General features: G+C 45.4%; 1 protein-coding gene across 3 annotated transcripts in view; it reads left to right on the top strand.

Moving 5' to 3' along the window:
* FAM219A (family with sequence similarity 219 member A) overlaps positions 1-19,499 on the top strand; it is a 92,909-nt gene extending 73,410 nt beyond the window's left edge. For 2 of the 3 annotated variants that reach the window (XM_036402715.2, XM_036402713.2), the window contains exons 3-6: positions 4,991-5,093; positions 8,993-9,073; positions 9,403-9,457; positions 10,596-19,499. In XM_036402715.2, the coding sequence (XP_036258608.1) occupies positions 4,991-5,093; positions 8,993-9,073; positions 9,403-9,457; positions 10,596-10,754 (398 nt within the window). In that variant the 3' untranslated portion in view covers positions 10,755-19,499. The remainder of the gene's footprint in view (positions 1-4,990; positions 5,094-8,992; positions 9,074-9,402; positions 9,458-10,595) is intronic. The other variant, XM_036402714.2, reaches the window with a different exon arrangement.
* The last annotated feature ends 24 nt before the right edge of the window (positions 19,500-19,523 follow it).

Here is a 19,523-nt window from a genome sequence, read left to right as displayed (position 1 = left end):
CAGATGCCCTGTCCTGAGTAATCACTGCTGATGCCTGGCCTGTATCAGCTTGAAACTTCAGTCCCCATGTTCACCATAGGGGGCTGGCCACAGATAGGTCCTTTTTGTTTCTGCTACACCTGTTTAGTAAAAATCACTTTTCTTTTGCCTTTTTTTTTCGGTGCAGGTAGGCACAGCCATCAGCTGCACTAACGCTGATGGTTATGGCCACATGGTCATACTTACACACCAGGGAGCACTGGGATCAGCATGGTCTTAGCACACAACTTCCTTACACCTTCCTTTCCGTGCAGCCTGCAGGCAAAGCCCAAATTTATGTATGTACCCTGAAATCCTCTCCATGCAGTGACACAGTCCTCACTGACAAATACTGTCTGTCAGAGGTGAAAGATAGAGAAGATTTCTGTGTAACCTAGATTCATGCTAATGTCCCTCAGCTAAGCGATGCAAGCGAACTGAAATCAAGACTTGGGCTTGAAGAAGCTGTAGACAGCATTTCATTCTTTCTCCTTTAATTTGCTCATGAATCTGTTCATCATTCAGCAGAATTTGAGCAGACGTATTAATTTCATTGAGTGTGATTTAAATTCTCAGCTTACTTGAGAAATTAGAATTCATCAGGGAATCAGAGTCCGCAGCCTCAGAAACAATTTAGCTGACTGTGGGGGACAGAGAAAGAAATACATCGCAAAATCCCATCTCATCAACCTTGAAAATGAAAAAATACAGTTCTGTCACACTGGATTAATTTCTCTTTGTCTTGCCACTTCAGCAAATCCCATGGGTCCACACTGCACTGTCCCCATAGCTCCATCTTCTCCTAGTCAGGCAGGTTCACAAGCAGTTGAGTTACTGACGTCCAGCCAGCAGCTCTCAGCAAAGAGACTGGAGCAGTCAGCATCTGCTTGTTCCACCCCGCAGTGCAAAAGAGGCAAATCAGACTCATCTGCCATAAAAGAGTGTTTGTGCCAGTCAGGCTGCCTCAGCTGAGGGGGCTGCAGGTAATCAAGCACAGTGACAGTGTGACAATGGCATCCTAAACCACTCTCCACCCACCATGTCTGATCATAGCCAGACTCACCCACTATCTTGGGACAAATGGAAAATGCAGATTTGGGGTGTCTGATTCTTCAAATATCTCTTCAGCATAGTACAGCGTGATGTTCACCAGATTCCTGCATTGTCTGCTTTGCCTCATGTCACAAAAGGAGCAGTTCTGCAGGAGACTCAAGCATATGACTACTTTTGGCATTTCTCGTTTGGGGAAGACAGTAGGCAAAACCAACACCACCCCTACATAGCAACATGCTCCAAACAAACTGTTCAGCATTTAATTTATTAAAAAATCTTGGAAGTATTATTAAAACTGATTATGATTTTGTTTAAATGCTGAAACCAGAGAAATAATTTTAAGGATTCCTTCAAGTCTGATTTTTAGTTTAGACACATTCATGTTAAGTTCATTCTGCTTCCCATGCTCCATTACTATTTTCTCTCATCATAAACCAGCTAGACACACCCTGCCAGTTGAACAGGTAACCATTTTAGATTGCACTAAATCATCTCAAGCAGTGCTTGAAATCATTCATTAGGGAAGTAGGTGTTCCCATGATAAGGGGAGAATTCAGCCCCCTCTTGACTCTCCCTAAAGAGGCTCTCTGTGTGGATGTGTGTCACTTGTGAGCATGCAGTTGTCTGTCCATCCACCCTCTGACATATCCTGGATCAGGTGAGTGAATACTGGGACAGGGACAGTTTGCTGAGTGTTTGGCATGCTGGGGCACCTTCTTATTAATTTTGCAGGCAACTATAATAGGAGACCACTGCCAGGCAGGACACAAGGCTGGGCCACTCGTGATGCTGATTGTGTCTGAAGCATGCATTTCCTTTGCTACTTTTTACTTAGGTGTTATCCCTGCCTCACTGAATGCTCCATAGTCTGCTTGGCTGTTGTCTTGTCACCAGCAGAGCTTACTTTGAAGCAGCACTTGGAGCAGATGGTGAATGACACAGATGGAGTCAACGAGCAGCACAGGCTAGTGTGGGGCTAGCAGGAAAGCAATGGTTTATTCTTTAAGCAGATGCATATTCTCTTAAATGATTTTTATGTCATAAGGGACAGAGTGTCTCAAAGATGAAGTGACAAGGTGAACAACAAAGGAGGAGCAAGATGTGATGTGGTTGGCAGATTCAGACAAAAGGCTGTTCCTCATGCTGTTCAGAGCAGTATAGGGGTGTCAGAAGGATCCTGGACCCCCTCCTCACATACACACACACACACACACTCACGTGCTCCACGTGTTCTTCTGACACAACATCCAGGATTAGCTGAAGTGGAACCAGTGCAGCCAAATTCCCCCGTGAGTCAGACTGACAGCACAGCTGTCTGTATTCTCCAAGTTCTCCACTGAAACAGAAAACTGCTGCTTTGCTTCACTCAAGCATGGAGATGAGTAGATTATCTGTGGTTGGGTGACGCTGGCTGGACAGCAGGAGCCAATCAAAGCTTTTCTATTACACATCTGGACAAAGGAGTGAAAACACAGAAACAACATGGTTTTTCCACAGGGTCACAGCCTCTTTCAGGCACCCACCTGGTCCCTTATGGACCTCCATGGGCTGCAGGGGTACCTCACCATGGGCTGCAGGGGAATCTGTTCTGGTACCTGGAGCAGCTCCTCTTCCTGCTTCTGTACTGACCTGGGTATCTGCAGGGTTATTTCTGACACACCCTCACTCTTCTGTCTGGCTGCAGTTTGCAGGATTTTCCCCCCTTTCCTAATTGTGTTATCCCAGACTCTCTACCACTGTTGCTAATGAGCCCAGCCATGCCCAGCAGCAGGTCTGTCTAGGAGCCTGGTAGCATTGGCTCTGTTAGACACAGGGAAACATCTAGAAGCTTCTCACAGAACTAGGTCACCTGTGCAACTCTCCATTACCAAAAATTTGCACATCAACTAAATGCATCACCCAACACAGTGATCCTGCTAATCATCAGACAGGATCTTCAGACTCCTAATTGAACATGTTTTGTAATGTCAAAGGCAAACACAAACTGCTTCATGCCTTCCCAACCTTCTCTGCTCTATCCTGCTTCTTGAAGGAACCTTCTGTCTGGAAAATTAGTGAAATGCCAGAAGGTTTCAGCCCTGCTGATGATTGCCCCTGAGCCATCACACCTGCACTCACAGTGTATTCAGCCCCCTGTAACCATTTCATCAGCATCATAAAGCATTGGCAGCTTGTCTCAGTGCTGTGTCTTTGTGGTCAGCACTGGAGCTTCTGATGGAGATGAGTGGAAATCAGGTTCTATTTCGTGTTGTAGTTATTTGCCTTCATAGTCTTGCTTTATCTCTCTCTGAACAGCAAAATTCATGTGGCCTGCAAAATATCAGCCTTTTATTCTGGAGACAGAGGTTAACAATGCATTTCCAAGTTCCATACTGAGAAATTACTCTGATTTAAGGTTTTGATTTCAATCCTAAACCAGTCTCTCAAGTTGCTCAAGCCAGAGTGAGTTATTAATCCAATCCTTTTCCTGCCAAGTTCCAAGTGCATTTATTCACCTCTGCTGTCAGCAGGAGCAAGCTGGGTATGGTTTGCAAGTGTATGTATTCTTGTCTCCATGTTCCCCATCATAATAACCTCTATCCCTGCTGTTTATTTCTCCCTCAAGAAAGAGAGCCTTGGATGTGTGTCCCCCTGCTCTGACTTGTGAGGAAGGGAAAGTGTTGGCTCACCTTGAACTTGCACACTATAGAAGCATGCTGTTTTTCCACAAGTGAGAAAAGCTGCTCTTCTCTCCGAGTGGAAATAAAATCTGCAGAAAAAAACACAACCCAACAACAGAATTCACATTGCAGGAGACGTCGAAGCAAAACAAATTCACTATTCAGATTCTTCAGCAAGCAGTCTGTTACACCTGTTATTCAGGCATGCCACAAAAGTAGTTTCCAGCATTTTCTCACACACTGGAGAATTTTTTTAGCTGTTCTCATTCCTGCCTTACTGGCCCCATGCTCAGCTTTTCCTACAAGCCTTGCCTGCTGTTGCACAATGAGGCTGGGGCAGTTAGCTCAACTTTTGTGACTAGCTGGTAACTCAACACTGTCGCAGACATCCTTTTATGAAAATCTTTTTCTTGGGATTTTTTCTTCCTGAGAAGCTGGGAGGCCTCAGGGACAGAATGTAAACAATGATTATCTGCTGCTGTGGAATGCAACAGGCGGGTCTGTGACTGGTCTCATGTGGATGTTTGGAGTTGACGGCCAATCACAGCCCAGCTGGCTTGGACACAGTGTCCAAGCCACAAACCTTTGTTATCATTCTTGCTTTTCTATTATTAGCCTAGCCTTCTGATGAGAACTTTTTCTTCTATTCTTTTAGTATAGTTTTAATGTAGTATATATAATAAAATATTAAATCAAGCCTTCTGAAACATGGAGTCAAATCCTCATCTGTTCCCTCATCTGAAAACCCCTGTGAACACTGTCACACAACACAACACAACTGATCTTCCACAAGAAACAAGGAAGGACTTTCAATCAGAAAATTTAATATCAGTTTATATACATGCCTGGGTTCCCATCCCTGCTAGAAGCAGAGTCTTATTAGTACAGCATGGTATTGGGGTCCATGCAGCAACTAGCTGCAGACAGGCAAAAGATCTGTGCCTGTTGTCTGCCTCAGCTGGGTTTCATCCAGAAGCTCCAAGACCTTATGGGTCTTGGAGACCCAGATTTTAGTGTGTTCCTGTCAAAATGCTGCTGTGATTGAAGATAGATTAGTTTTAGTCCCTGGTGACCTTGGAGAAAGTGGGACATGGTTCATCTGGCCTTTGCAGCATCCCTTCATAAGAGGTGGCGAGCTCATGTCCTTTGCTGTTAATTCTGCTGTGCCTTTTGCCACTACCAGATCTGGGTTTCTTCTTATGGTGGCCAGCTAGGCTGCTGCTCTAATTTTGCTTTTCCCATTCCTATCTCCTGTGCAGAGAAGCAGAGGGAGCTGGCTCGGAAGGGGTCCCTGAAGAATGGCAACATGGGAAGCCCAGTTAATCAGCAGCCCAAGAAGAACAATGTGATGGCACGAACAAGGTAAAGGACTGGAAGAGTACTCACAGTTGTGCTCTGAGCTGCAGTCCCTAATGGTCCTGGGGTGGTCAGGGACAGTGTTCATTGCATTTGCCTGCTGCCAGCCACACTGCAAGAGCAGTGATGGCCCTTCCTGGAGCTGGCAGGCCCAAATGCTCTGGGCTGTATTGCATCCCAGCCCCTGGGAAGATGCAAGGACACTTGAGCCCAGGACCAGGGGTAGTGCAGCCTGTAGAAGGCAGAGGCAGCCCAGCCAGGTTAAAATCAAGGGATTGATAGAGCCATCCTGCAGGATCTGAGTAATTTAGTACTGAGTTAGTACTGAGACCTAATCCTGTCAGTGGGAGTGGAGCTGTGCTTCTTCATGAAACACGGACTAGTTTAGTGCTTAATTCTGCCTTGGTTGCCTTTGTCACTGTAAGTTCCATTGCTCCTTTTTGATGGTGACCTGTTCTGCTACTGACAGATAATGAAGGCTTGTAAATAATCAGTCTCTGTGTGATTTTCTATACACCTTCTCCACCCTTGGAACAGCACAGTCACACTTTGCTGGAGGTGCTTTGGAAGAGCTCTGTCAGAGAGCATTAGGCAGTACTACAATGTGCTGTAAACAAAGACATTTATACTTATGAGCTAAATATTTTCTTTTAGAGTATTTTTATTTTTTGTCCGTGCAGACTTCAGTACACCAATGTATTACTTACCTATGTTCAGAAGGGAGGAAACCCCATGAGCCCACAGGATTGCATGCTTTGCATGCTGCTAGAAAGGTGGCAGGTTTTAGTGGAGGACCTCACTTAAAATGATGGAGGAATCTGGGGAATGCTGGATGTTTACTGGTGAATGGGAAAGTTACCTGGATTACCATATATTAAGTAGAATAGGATCTGCAGGTCAGAGCCTCTCTATATGAAATGCATCTGAAAGATGAGATTTCTTGTTCACACTAATTCCCCAGACCCAAAATATTAGTCATAAATCCTGACAGGACCTTGCCAACTTTTAGTTGTAAGCCCCTGAAATACATATGGGGAATATGCTGCATTGCTTCCTCTCTGTGTTCAGGTGTTGAAGCCATATAAAAGAGCCAGATCCTTCATGGCAGCAAAAAATTCAGGAACTGTGCTCAGCTGGGTTTTCCATGCCCACTGGTCCTCCTTATCTTCCAAATACATTCTGGAAAAACTTGTTTTCTTTTGGCAGTAGGCTGCAAGCTAGCATTCTGAGAGGAATGGTAGCAGATTTGCTGCTTGAGAGGTTTAGAAACACTGAAATTAGTGGAGGAAGATAATAAAGGAGAGAAGGTGGGATAAATAGAAGTATCTACCTGTAACAAGAGCAAATTTTCCATGGAGAGATTGTTGTTTCCAAGCTGCCAATGGAAGGAGAGGAGCAGTGACACCTATTGACAAAAGATTTCACACTGCCAGCTCAGTTTTATTTCACTTAGGGACATCTGGGCACCTCTGCATGCTTCAGTCTGTCTTGCCACTGACAGGGCAACACCAGCAAGGCAGAAATGCCACAAGCCTGTTCAAGCAGGTTTTCACAGGGTAACAATATAATGGGATATATTCCAGGAGGACACACTGCAAAATTTCCAGATTATTTTTTAAGTCTGAACTGTCGGCTTCCTCAGGTCTCTGCAGGAGAATTAAGCTAAAACCATTTCCCCCTTTTTGACAGTTCTGCTCTTCTCATCAAATGTTTTCCTTTGTGCTTTGCCTCTCCTACTCTCTACTCCACCTCCTCCTTTCTTCCCCAAAGCCTCTGTTATTTTGTATTATCCCTGTGGATTTCTGACATCCAGCCTCTAGTACAAGGTTGCCTTCACCATTCAGTCCTCTTCTGGGACAAGGGTGCAGCCAGCCTTACAGATGAGAGTAATTGGATCCATAACACTCTCAGTCTCCCTAAAATCAAATTAAATGTGAAACGAGGTCGGGGTGATGCTCTTCCTATGAGTGTAGACAGAGCCCACAACACCATCCACACCACTTGAACACAGCTGGGTGCTACAGTCTACTCAGGGCAACCTAAACTTGGACATTATGGTCCAACCTGTGTGGCTTCAAGTGAGCAAAAACACAAAGACAAAGAAGCTTATACCAGGGCAGCTGCAGACAAAAGCAGCTACCACCACTACCTGACTTTATTCCAAGGACAGTGGGAAGTGAAGATAAGGACAATCAGGATGTGAGGGAAATACTTAAATCAGGGGCAGAGACACTATAACAATTTTTGTCTGGGCAGTTAAATTAAAGTTTTTTATTATTAAGAAAAAAGACACTTCTCAAGAAGAAGATGTAGTGGGGGTTTTTTCATCAAGTAAATATCACCACAGTGTTCTCCTCCTAGATCGCCTGAGAGTGCTTCGTTCACTGATGATTTAATAACAACTGTCAGTGAGTATATATGGAGCAGGGACTGGAAAACTGGAGAGTGAAAGTGGGAGTCAGTACTTCTGATATCTGTATGGGCAAACTTGTGCTGCCAAATCTCAGCTTCAGTTCCAGACATCTTTGTTTCTTGACTTCCTGTCTTCATACCTCAGGAGCAGAAGGACAGTCCTGCTTCTGTGAGAAGGGCTACTGAATTTTGCAAGTGGATCCCATTTTCTCCAGTCCCCCTGGTGCAGCAGTTTGGAAATTCTGTGTCAGGTTTTAAGTTAATTTATTTAATTTATGTGTCAGTGAACACAGTAAGAAAATATAACTAATTGTGAACCTATATATCTGCTTTGTTATAGGATTTGATATATTACTTACTCTTACTCTTCCTGAGCCTGAGCACTGACTGTGCTTGCCAGGACTTCTTATTTCTAAAATTGTTAATGGCTTGCTGCAATTATCTGTGCAGAAGCAGAAAAACATTTCAGGTAGTTAGAGAGTAGCTGGAGCATGGATGAGATGGATTATCATATTTAGATTTATATTTCTTAAACTCTTAGTGGAGCATCATTGTGTATCATGTTGTTAATGACCACTTTGGAGAAAACCTGACTTAACTTATCAAAAAAGATTTTTGTCACTCCTATGGTTCTTACTTGCTGAACAAAGAATTCTACTCCATTTGCTGGGTTTAGTTAATCTTCTTTTAATTGTGAACCAAATTATTTTTGCATTTTTTTGGATGAAAGGACTCCATTGTGAACAAGATATCATTGTATTAACACATTTTCCTTATCCTAGAAGTTCTGAAGCCTGCACTCCATTTCACAAACTCTCCCAGACAGTTAAAGGTGCAGAGTCATCCTCAGCCTTTGTAAAATTTCTGATTAACTGAAAGTCATTGCAAAAAAATGGAATTTCAAAAGTGCTGGTCTGACTGGTTTCTTATGCTGGGCACACCAGCTTGGGTTTCTAATATTACTAAATCTAGTACTGAGACCTCAGAGGTGTTGTGTTGCCAGAGGCCTGGATAGGGATTCAGAAAGAGGCACCACATAATATCCCTGATGTCCAACAGCAGAATATTGGGATCACTCTAGCCTCTGGCTTCCCCTAGCCTCCTTCTCCTATGTACTTACTGCTGGTGTCAGGTACCCTTGCCAGGAAAAAAACAAGCAACAAAAAAATGAGCAATCTGATATGACAGGCAGTGCTAGCCAAACAGGTTTACCAGAATGAAGTACAGAATGTCCCAATGGTTTTTTTTTTTCCTTCCAGGAAAGGGTATGTTCCTAGGGCATGCCCAGTGTTAATCCCTGTGAAACCACTGTAGGCTACCCAGAGACTCATCTTGCTCCCTCTGAATTGCACCCATTTAAACATCTTCACCAATAAGTGGGGGCTTGCAAAGAAGTGGAATGGGGAAAGCTAACTATCATACAGCTTTACCCTAGGCAGTGTGTGGTTCTGAGGTTTACTGTGTGGTTAATGGACAACATTTAATTATTTCAGGCTCGTCGTTCCCAACAAGGGCTACTCGTCGCTAGACCAGAGTCCAGATGAAAAGCCCCTGGTAGCCCTGGATACAGACAGGTATGCAAGAGGTTAAAAACATGATATACATGACAGCTTAAGTGGGTTTTCATGCCAGAGGGCAGCACTCACATTCTTCCCTCCACTGTTCCCTCTGACCTGTGCCATGGTGGGTCTCTGTGTAAGAACAAGGGAGAAGAGCTGTGAGAAAAGAGCACTGTGATGGAGAGATCTGAGGGTCACAGATGAAAGCTGCTCTACAGGCTCCCTTGATGTAACTTCTCTGTGCCTCAAGAACAGTTTCATGGCACAAGAAAGATAGAACTAAGTGGGGAATACAGGTCTCATCTAACTAATTCCTTCTTCACTGTACTTGTACTTCCCTGCAGTGATGATGACTTCGATATGTCCAGATATTCCTCCTCGGGATACTCATCAGCTGAGGTGAGTTATACTCTCTCCTGCCATCCTTGCCATGAATACAAGTAATAGAGCAGCCAGAAATAGCTTATAGAGTCCTTGCACAGGCAGAAATGGCCACACAACAAATTTAGTAGTGGTATAGACTCCGTGAGTCTGGAAGGGGCCATGGCAGAAACTGTGTCACGTTGCTTTCTTCCCTGGTGATGACACAGAGATCTGCCCATCAACAGTTTTCACAGCTACCTTTGGTTTCACTCAAACTTTCCTTCATTCTGCCTAGTCCTGCAGTGACCCATGAGGTGCAAAAGCATCATCTTGACTGCCATGGCAGCTCAGCAACTGTATGCATGCCAAGGACACAAATACAGGATCTGAGGGTGTGCTGTGATTTCCAGTTACTGGAGTGGTCAGGGTCACCCAGGGTGTGTTTACTTGGAGCAAGCAGAAATTCCAGGGAGGACTTGCAGATATGAACTCTTGCCCTTTCAAAGAGAAAAGGCAGGAAGTTCAGGCTTGTTAGTCCCTCTGCATTGTTTCTGAGTAAATTCTTGTACTCTCTCATGAATATGTTGCTCAGCCTCTTGTAAGAAGCCTCTGGCTACTGCTTCTGCAGGATTTTGTATCCAAGGGCTGAGCAGCCATTCTGCCCACAAACTGCTCAGAACTCTTGCCCCTTGTATCTCTTCCTTGGATAAAATAGCTCTGAAACCCTGGGAAACAGCCAAGAGCAGTGACCATGTCAGATGATCTGAGCTGTTTCTGTGCCCTAAGTGTTGTTTATATAGATCCAGTTAGACAGCACTTGAACCTGAGATCACAGAGCCAAAATTTACCGTCTTTTCACTGCTATAGTGTGCCCCAGACTGAGAGGGGGGACTGCCCATCTGCTAGTAAATAATATTATTGTATTACTTTAACTGAGGGCTTGTCCTTAGGGAAAAATTATTCCATTGCAAAATAGCGTATCTCACTCTAGATATTCCTACTCTGGAGAAGCTAGTACCCTCCCCTCACTGAGGTCAAATCTAGGACTGGAGGGCAGTTGTTAATGATGGGGAAATACATTCCCAAATAAGGGAATGATGGATGAATCCTTCATCTTCTGACCACCAGAAGTAAGAACTCCCAAGTGTTTGACTGTTTGTCTCTTTGTCTGTAGCAGATCAACCAAGACTTGAACATCCAGCTGCTAAAGGATGGGTACCGGTTAGATGAGATCCCGGATGACGAGGACCTCGACCTAATCCCCCCTAAATCTGTCAACCCCACCTGCATGTGTTGCCAAGCCACCTCCTCCACTGCCTGTCACATCCAGTAGTGAGGCCGGCAGGCTGTGATCAGTGCTTTCCACTATAACTGTAAAACTTAACAGCCATTGCTTCCTCCTATGGTAGGACGTGCACCTCTTTGTGTTCATGGAGCCAGGAGAAACCAAAAAATTCATTTTATGATTGGTTGATAACTTATTTTAAACTATGGTAAAACAAAAGAGAAGTTGCTCAATGTGCCAGGCAGTGCCTGGCAGAGCTGACTGGTCTGGAGAGCGAATGCAGAGGGGTCCAGAGATACCTCCTTGGTTTGTTTAGGCACTGGGGATATTTTGTAAAGTGTCTTTTTCCAGAATGGGAAAGGTCAGATGGGACTTCAGGTAATCCTGCCCACTGAAACCAATCCATTTGAAAGATTAGGGCAAGTTGGAGGTATCAAAGTGTTTTACCAATGAGAGGAAGTCAGTTCTTAATTCATTCACTAAACCTGTTTCATTTGCATAACCAAAACAATATTATAACTGGGGCACAGGAATGGGGACGGACCAGGGCATCCTTTCTTATGGCAAGGCTAGCCAGGACTAGCATGACACAATTCATTCACTTGCAAAAGGGACAAGTAGCTGACATCTCACTGTGAGTCAGTACTAGCTAGAGCTGTTGTGTCACATAGCCAATGCAATCTACCCTTAGCGCCACATTAAATTACCACCAAACACATCAGGTTCGATCTGCAATCCACTCATGCACTTCAAGGACTTGCTCATTGCCCAGGAATACCAACCATACTTGTGACTTCAGTTCTGTCACGTATTCTGACTTCAGCCTGTATTTAATCCCTGTGCAAACCATCTCTTTCCAAAAATCTTAAACTTTGTTCAGCTGAGAAGAAATGAATCCTGCATGAGTCAGGACTAGAGACATACTGAACAACAGTGCTGGAAAAGCTAGTTGAAGACAGCACATTTTAAGAGTGCTTGACTCTTGATATTCTCTTGACACTGTGTCTCTGGGTGCTTGTGGGAGAAACTCATTAATGCTGAAGTCATCAGTGTGGTAGGGTCAGACTTGAGAGGAATTTTCAGCAACAGCAGAGTTATGAACAGCTTCAGCTGAAAGATGCCCATGAGAGGAAACTACTGTTCACCTCCTATCTGCCCAGTTTGAGCTAGACATGGTCCCAGGTCAGGAGCAGATGGTGCTGCAAAAGTTAGGAAACCTGTTACATTAGGTTGTTGGTCTGAGCTCCCAGCTCACCAGCAGATTGTTTTGTTGGTTTTTTTTTTGAACGCAGAATCACTTCTGGAATTAGGAAACATGTCCTCTCACCGACTGCAGCATATGCAAGGGATGGGCTGGCATTTTTCTTGATGTTGAAATCTTTTGCCACAGGCACAATTCTTGTGTTTTCCTGGCCTTTCAGGAGGAAGGACCACCTGCTTGGGGTCATCACCCGCTTTGTAGCCTAGGAAAGGAAAAAATGAGGGCAGTTCTGAGCTTCCTGTGAGAATTCCTGAGTCACAAAGCAGAGCCTGAGCTGCACCACAACAGACGGATACCCTATCTGAAATCTATGTGAAGTGAGCAGAGTCTTTAAGAAGTCTTAATTAGCAGGAGATTTCTTTAACATCCTGGAGATTTACTCTGTGCAGGGCAAAACTTGATACCAGCCACAGTGTGAGTGATAGAGCAGGCACACAAGATTCCCAGGCTTATTTACTTGATGGTGTTGACAACTTTTAAAGCTGTGCTTGTCCCCTCTGCCTAAAAAACATGCTGCCACTCTGGTTCTAGGCCATAGAAAGAGAACTTGAATGGTGCTGTTTACTGAGCATCCCTGCCTCTTCATACAGAAGTGATGGTTAACTTGCCAACTCTTGTGGGGATGGTGTTCCTCAAGTGAATTCATCTCCTTTTCTCACTACCTGGTAGTGCTGAGGGGGAGTATTTCCAAAATACAACTCAGGTATGAGGTTGTCCAGAGGTGAGGGAAGTAGAGAGTACAGAAATGATTAAAGGGAAAAACATTCCTTAAGGAGTCTTTTTTAATGGGGAATGTAGTCAAAACCTAATAGAAATACCATGGTCAAACCAAATCCTATAGGACATGACCAGCGCTCTTTAAAACTTCACTCTTCTGGAGAGGGACTTTGCAGTTCAGCACTGGTATCATGGAACGTCTTCATCACATTCATCCTCCTGGGTCAGTCTCTGTGCCTTCCAGCCAGGCTGCACACCTCAGCCTTTCCCACGGCCCTTGCTTGGGAGCTCGGAGCATTTCAGAGTTTCTGCTAGAGCAACAAGCCATCTCTTCACCTGGGCCAGCCACTGAGGGCTGAACACCCCACAGGTCTCCATCATGCTGCCATCATAGAATCATGCCATCATCTAGGTTCAAAAACACCCTTAAGATCACTGAGTCCAGCTATAGCCAAGCACTGTCCTGTTCAGTCTAGGATAGAATGAGGCTTGCTGTTACTCTTATCTCTCAGGGTTAACACCTCTCCTCTGAGGGACAGACTTAGTGGCCTTGGCAGTGCTGGATTAACAGTTGGATTCTATGATCTTAAAGGTTTTTTCCAACCTGAGGGGTTCTGTGACACCCACTGTCCCATGGCACCATTACCAAGTCCTTTTATTGCCCCTGTTGCTAGTTTTTGCCTGCCATGTGCCCTGAGACATTCCCCAACCCTGCAACTGCCTTCAGCACTTTGCATTTTGTGATGTGCATCTGCTTCTAGCACAGCCCTTTAGGGAGGGAGGGAGATTAATTCAGATGTTCTTCCACTTGGTGCTTCCTCCAAATACAAACCGAAGCACAACTCAAGCATTTTTGCCTGTGCACAGAAGGAGTTGGTGGCAGAAATAGTTGGTTTGGCATGACAGTACTGGACCATAAAATGGCAATTTTTTGGCTTCTCCTCTCTATGCTTTGTGTTCATATATTTTATTAGGGGAATAATGTAGAAAGGGTGGGGAAAAGTAGTTACCTGTGTAGGGTCATTACCAGAAAGGCTGAGTGGCTTAAGGCAATGCACATGTGGCTGTCATAGAAAACTGAACACTAACCCTTCTGAACTGCAGCCCCTTCAGCAGATTATGACCATGCAGCATGTTTGTTGGCTCATTGTGGAATATTGAGGACTGCCCATTGGTATGTATCAACGACAGATGAGGCGGGTTCCCCCTGTCTGGTCTCATGTTCAGACCTTTGCTTTAGCCAGCAGGTTTTCTGTATTCCCTCAGAGTCAGAGAATGGGTAAGGCTGGAAGGGGCCACAGTGGGGTCATCTGATCCAGCCTCTCTGCTCAAGCAAACCTTGTTGGAGTTTATGCTGAGGTGATTTCCTGGGAAGGTGTGAAGATAGATGGTTATCCTGTCACTGCTCTCCTTAGACCAGTCTCTGCCACCAGGGCCAGAAAAGCAGAAGGCAAGAGCACAGACTCTGACTCTGTCACAACATTTCTACAAATCTGCAGAGCTGCTGGGTGCTCTCTAAATGCAGATGGCATGCAAGAAAAAAAATTGTTCCTTCCTCCAGTCTTTGCACCAAACAAGATGGCCCTCTCAGGCCACATTTTCAATCCAAAGTTGTACAGAAAACCAAGGGGAGGAACACCATGGAGTATGAAATGCTGCACTGCTGTCTACCTAAATTACCATGCAAACAGGATATAAGGATATTGATGCTGGTGCCTCCAAAAAGGAATTTGCATTTGGTGTATCCTAAAGCCAGACTGGGTTTTTGTTAGGATTTTATGTAATGTCAGTCACCAAATTATGTGAGTTTCAGCAAATCCTTTTCTTTTATCAGATGTTAATCTGATAAAATATCAGCTAGTATCCTTGAATGTGAGCTGGATTTGAACTCTAGGGTCTCAGCACTCTGTTCCATCTCTCTTGTCAGCAAAAGCCACATTTCCAGATGTCTTTGGGAGGAGAAACATCCTCCTAGTATTGAGGAAGGTCTATAGATAGTGTGTTCATGTGTCTGTATATAAACCTCAGCTGAAAGGAGGCTGATGCCCATTCTGAAGGCTCATTTGATATCTTACCAGACACATCTTGAAGTGTACCCTTGGAAGAGCCACTGGGGGATATCTGACATTGCTGCATGTCTGTCCCTAACATGTGTGCTTGGCCATTGGATCTGCTGTGCTCTCCTGGCTGTCCTGCCTGCAGATGCCTTGCAACTGCAAAACCGGGTGACCATTCCTGCTGCATGGACTTTGAGAGGAACTTAGGACAACTTCCCCCGCAGACAAGAGGGACACAGCTCTTTCTGGTTTGTTTCATCAGCTCTTGTCCCAAAAGGAGGCACCCACTGTGTTCAGTGGTTCACTGGCTGACACACAGGTCTGCAATCCTGAGCAGGATCCTTCCCTTTCCATGTACAGTCTGATCCTGGGCTGGCCTGCAGGCTGTGCAGGAGAATGCGGGAGGCTTGAAAAATGCAGCACCCTGTGTGTGATTCAACAGAAACATGAAGATGCTTTTGAAGAAAGGAAGGACCCAGCTGGGCAACAGATGGAAAACAGGAAAAGGAAAACAAGCAATAACTAGAAAGATTGCCAAGTGCTGTCGTGGCCTCAGGCAGATCCCAGTTGTCCGAGTTGATCTGTCTCAGTGCAGTGCTGATGCCAGCAGGGAGCAAAGCTTGCTTTCAGATGTATGCACCAGAAACATCCTGTCCCTGAGCTGGCACTGCAGCCAGCTACAGTCCTGGTGTGTCTGCTGGACTGTTAGAGCACAGAAAAATGAGATCTGGGGTCCTTGCTGCTGTAGGTATTTGCTCTAACCTCAGGCAAGTCACATCAGGTCTTGATGTCAATTCCCTTCTGGGGCACATGGGAGAAACCTTTTATCCTGCATGGATACTGTCAAGTGAGAGGCACCATTGATAGGACAGTTCTGCAGGAAGGATGTAAATATAATGCTTTAGAAGTTTAATTCCTATTTTCAAAGTACTATTCTGCTTTCCCTCTCTTTACCATCTCCTGATGTTCCTCACGCATGCCAGAATGCAGCAGGGTGGAGGTTAGTACAGAGGTTAAGCATCTTTGGAGAAAGATGTTTGTCAAGGATGTGTAAACCAGTTACTTGGCAGCTGACTCTTCACAGCTGGCTTCTGAGTTTGCCTGCTCCCAGAGGGAACATGTACAAAGATTTGATGACCCAACAGCACCATCCACTGATAGCAGAATTAAGGAATTTAGGAGTGAAGCTTGGGATGGCACAAAGGGGAACAGAGGATTGAAAGGCTCGTTTTTGGGATATTCCCATGGCAGTTTCATGCTCTTGTTTTTAGCAACCATATGATCATCTTAGCCTTTAGGCTGGTGGTTCTGCCTGGGCTCCTCCTTTGCTGTTCCATTCTCACTTCACACCCACCTGGGGTACTGCCACTCTTGCCTAGAATGCCGTGGGCTTTGGCACCTGGCTGCTGCTTGGCTCAGCAAGCTTGGGCTGCATGATCAAAAGCAACATTTGCATAGAGGAGCAGTGCCACAGGGCTAGCTGGGAAGGCATGGAAAGGTCTTCATTTTAAGCTGCTTTTCACCTCTAGGCATACTTGTCTGTTCCTTTCAAGGCTCAGCTGTGAGAGGGATTGCTCCAAACTGCACCTCATCAGACAAACCCACCTTTGTTACAGAACCACACAAGACTTGAAGCAGAAGGGCCAGGAATTTAGCATAAAGAGAGATTCTGTGGCTGGGATTATCTGCAGGAGGTCAATGGAGGTTTCTAATAGGGGTTGTGGTCCATATTTTAACTTCCTGTATTATGCAGCTGAGCTGCTGCATTACTTCCCAAAAATTACAGCTACATCCCTTCCTTTGCCCCACTTGACATTGCTGGCAGTCCCAGAATGACAGCAGCTGAACACTGCCTGTCTGAGCACATCTTTGACAGCTTGCTGGGGAGGCAGAGGCTGGGACTGACTGAGATCACACAAAGCACAGCCCCATGGCCCACACAAGCATGCAGCAAACCATGTCACAGAGCAGCACAGACACCAGCAGGACAGGTTGCAGCTTTCCCTGGTGCCTACTTGAAAGCAGTAGGCACCAGGAAAAGGCCACTGAAAGGCCATCCTAAGATGCTTAGTAGCTATGCTGCTAATAGCATCATAGCTGCTAAGACATTTACCCTCCCAGAGCAGCATTTCTCTCCTAGCTGCCCATGCAGCTGTCCCAGGTGAGCTCCCTGGGAAGCACTGCTCTTCACCCAGGCTGCCTTTCTGCTTTTGCAATCTAAATAAGCTGCAACTCCATTTGGTACCCACCTTCCTCAAGCCTCCATGATTTGGGAGACACAGTTTGTTGAGAGATATAATATAGACAAATGGAAAGAGCTGAAAAACTTTGGCAAGCACTCTTCATGACAGACCTTCATATCCACCCCCAGTTCACAGATTTGTTTGTTCCATTTCTTTGCATGGAGAAGCTGCAGTAGCAGCTGTGTTCAACTTGTGGCTGCCTCTGTCCCAAGACAAACCCCAAGCAAAAGTCAGGCCAGCTGTAGGTCAGTGAACAGATGGGGTGAGAATCAGACAGGAGGCTGGGATTTCTCTTCACCCACATGAAGGCTGTGGGGCTGAGGATTCACCAGGTTCGTGCAAAACCTGGTGAGATGCAGCCCACCAAGCCGGATGCCTTCGCCCTCCTGGCCTTAGTGCTGTGGGTCCAGGTCTGCAGACCAGGTCCCAGACCTGCCAACCCACGTGCTCCTGGTGTGGGCTGGAGTCCTGCAGCAGAGGCCTTAGTGGGGAGCCTGTTGGCTCTGCTTTTGCTGCACTGGGGCAGGGTGCTGTGAGATACTGGTGGGGCTGTAGTTCCGCCAGGAGAAAGACTCTGGTGGAGGATGAAGTCTTTGCAGGGGAGACAATTCAGAAAGTTGGGTTTTTCCCCTCCCCTTTTTGCACTTTTTAAACCCTTTTTACTCCTTCCACAGAGGTTATTGAACCTTCAGTTTAATAAGGGAGATGAGCTGCCATTAAATAAGTTTCTGAAGGGTCTGAAAGCAGGTGCTGGCTGGCTTGCAGAGCCAGTCTGTGCCTGACATGATTTCCAGGCCTCATTGTCCAACCTGTAGCAGAGTCACCCCATGAGCTGGGCAAGGACTGGGGTGGTAGGGTCAGCACTGGCCATCATGCCAAACAGCCATGGCTTCCCAAACTGAAGAAGAATCAGACCAGAAAATGGGGGAAGGAGCAGCCGCAGTAGAAGGATAGCTAGTTGTCACAAGTAATCTTTGGTATCCGTGTCCAGTGGTTAGTCCTAGAATTGCAAGCCTTGTTATATTGCACACACGTCCTCCTTCCACTCCCCTTTTCTCAAAGCAGCCGTCGCCTTTCTTCCCCCTGCCCCATGCACTAATGATGAGCATCAGAGGCAGTTGCACCAAAGTGATTCTCAGCCCAGTTCTGCATCCCCCCCTTCTCACCCGAACCCAAGGCAACCCGGACTGTTGTTGGCCTTCACGAGTCTAGTAATTCCAGTTGGGTTTCTTTCCTTGTGTTTCATGGCTTCCTTCCCATGCACTCTAGCAGGGCAGTACAGGAGGCTCTGACCATGTCCCAGGAAGTTTCTTTGCCCCCAGCAGCACCTTGCAGACATGCACCTTACTGGGAATGTACTGGGTCAATGCTGGTGAGATCTGGCACTGCCGATCTTGAATGGGTGGCAGCTGATGGGGATCCACCCAAGGAAGTTGGCAGAAAGTGGCTACTGTCCCTTTTCTTTTCTTTTTTGAGGGAAAGAGGGATTTTTTTGGCATTACAATTATTGTCCATCTTCCAGTGGCCAAGTTCTGGGCTGCATTAATAATTGGGGTTCATTGGCTGTCCAGGCAGGTGTGGAGCTCTGCACCAACCTTAATAGCAAATGTCATGGCTGTAGCCAGAGCCTGTGTACAGGATGGGTTTCTTCCATGCTGGCAAAGTACTTTCAGCAGGCTCCAGATGGACACTTCTGGCGGACAGAAAAACAGCACTCCTCCAAGTCCAGATCAAATCTGCACTTCCATTTTGTGTCCTCAGCATGGGAAAAAAAATCAGCCTAAGCAAATGCCTTCCTGGTCTCCATTCCCCGTGTGGTGCCTGGTGCCCCAAGGGAAGGGATGGTGGGAGGTATTTCAAGGTCACCAAAAGCAAGATCCTTTTTGGATTTATTTAATGGAAATACATTTCAGGACGGGAGACCTCCCGACCTTTGTGTTAATCTCAAGAGCAGATGAATTTCTGGCTGTCCTTGCATATAGTGAAATATAGCTGAAACAGCTAATCACAAATAGAGTTAAATGTAGGGTTTGACCTGAATAACCTTTTAATTAGGAAGATAAATTTGTTGTAGCTTGACCTTAGTCCTTGTTAGGAACCTGCTAATCATTTGACATGCAGAGTGTATTAATGCTGCACTTAACTTGGCCATTGTTTTTTTTATCTGGTTTTGGGAGTTTTCTCACTTCCAAAGCATCAGTCTGCATCCTGTATGGGTTTTCTTTTGTTCCCTTTTTTCCCATTCAGATCATGTAGCACACTGTTGTACTTTTGTTCCCGTCTGTGTAGAGTATTGCCTTAAACAGATCAGTTGTGTTATGGTTTGTTTTGGGTTTTCTCTTTTCTACCATCAGTTTTATGCATTAATTTATTTTAAAATGTGGGGGTTTTTTTCAAAAACATGAAAAACGTGTATAGTATTTTTTTTTAACATTTCCATTGCAGTATTTATCATTGTTACTGGTTGTGTGTAGTGTAACAGAATTAATGATATTAAAAAGCATACATATGAAAACCAGCCTGACAGCCTTTTTTTTCA

The sequence above is a fragment of the Molothrus ater genome, chromosome Z, assembly GCF_012460135.2.
Source record: "Molothrus ater isolate BHLD 08-10-18 breed brown headed cowbird chromosome Z, BPBGC_Mater_1.1, whole genome shotgun sequence".
In the NCBI taxonomy this organism is placed as follows: domain Eukaryota; kingdom Metazoa; phylum Chordata; class Aves; order Passeriformes; family Icteridae; genus Molothrus; species Molothrus ater.
Note: the sequence above shows the minus strand (reverse complement) of the source record. Positions and strands in the feature narration are given on the sequence as shown.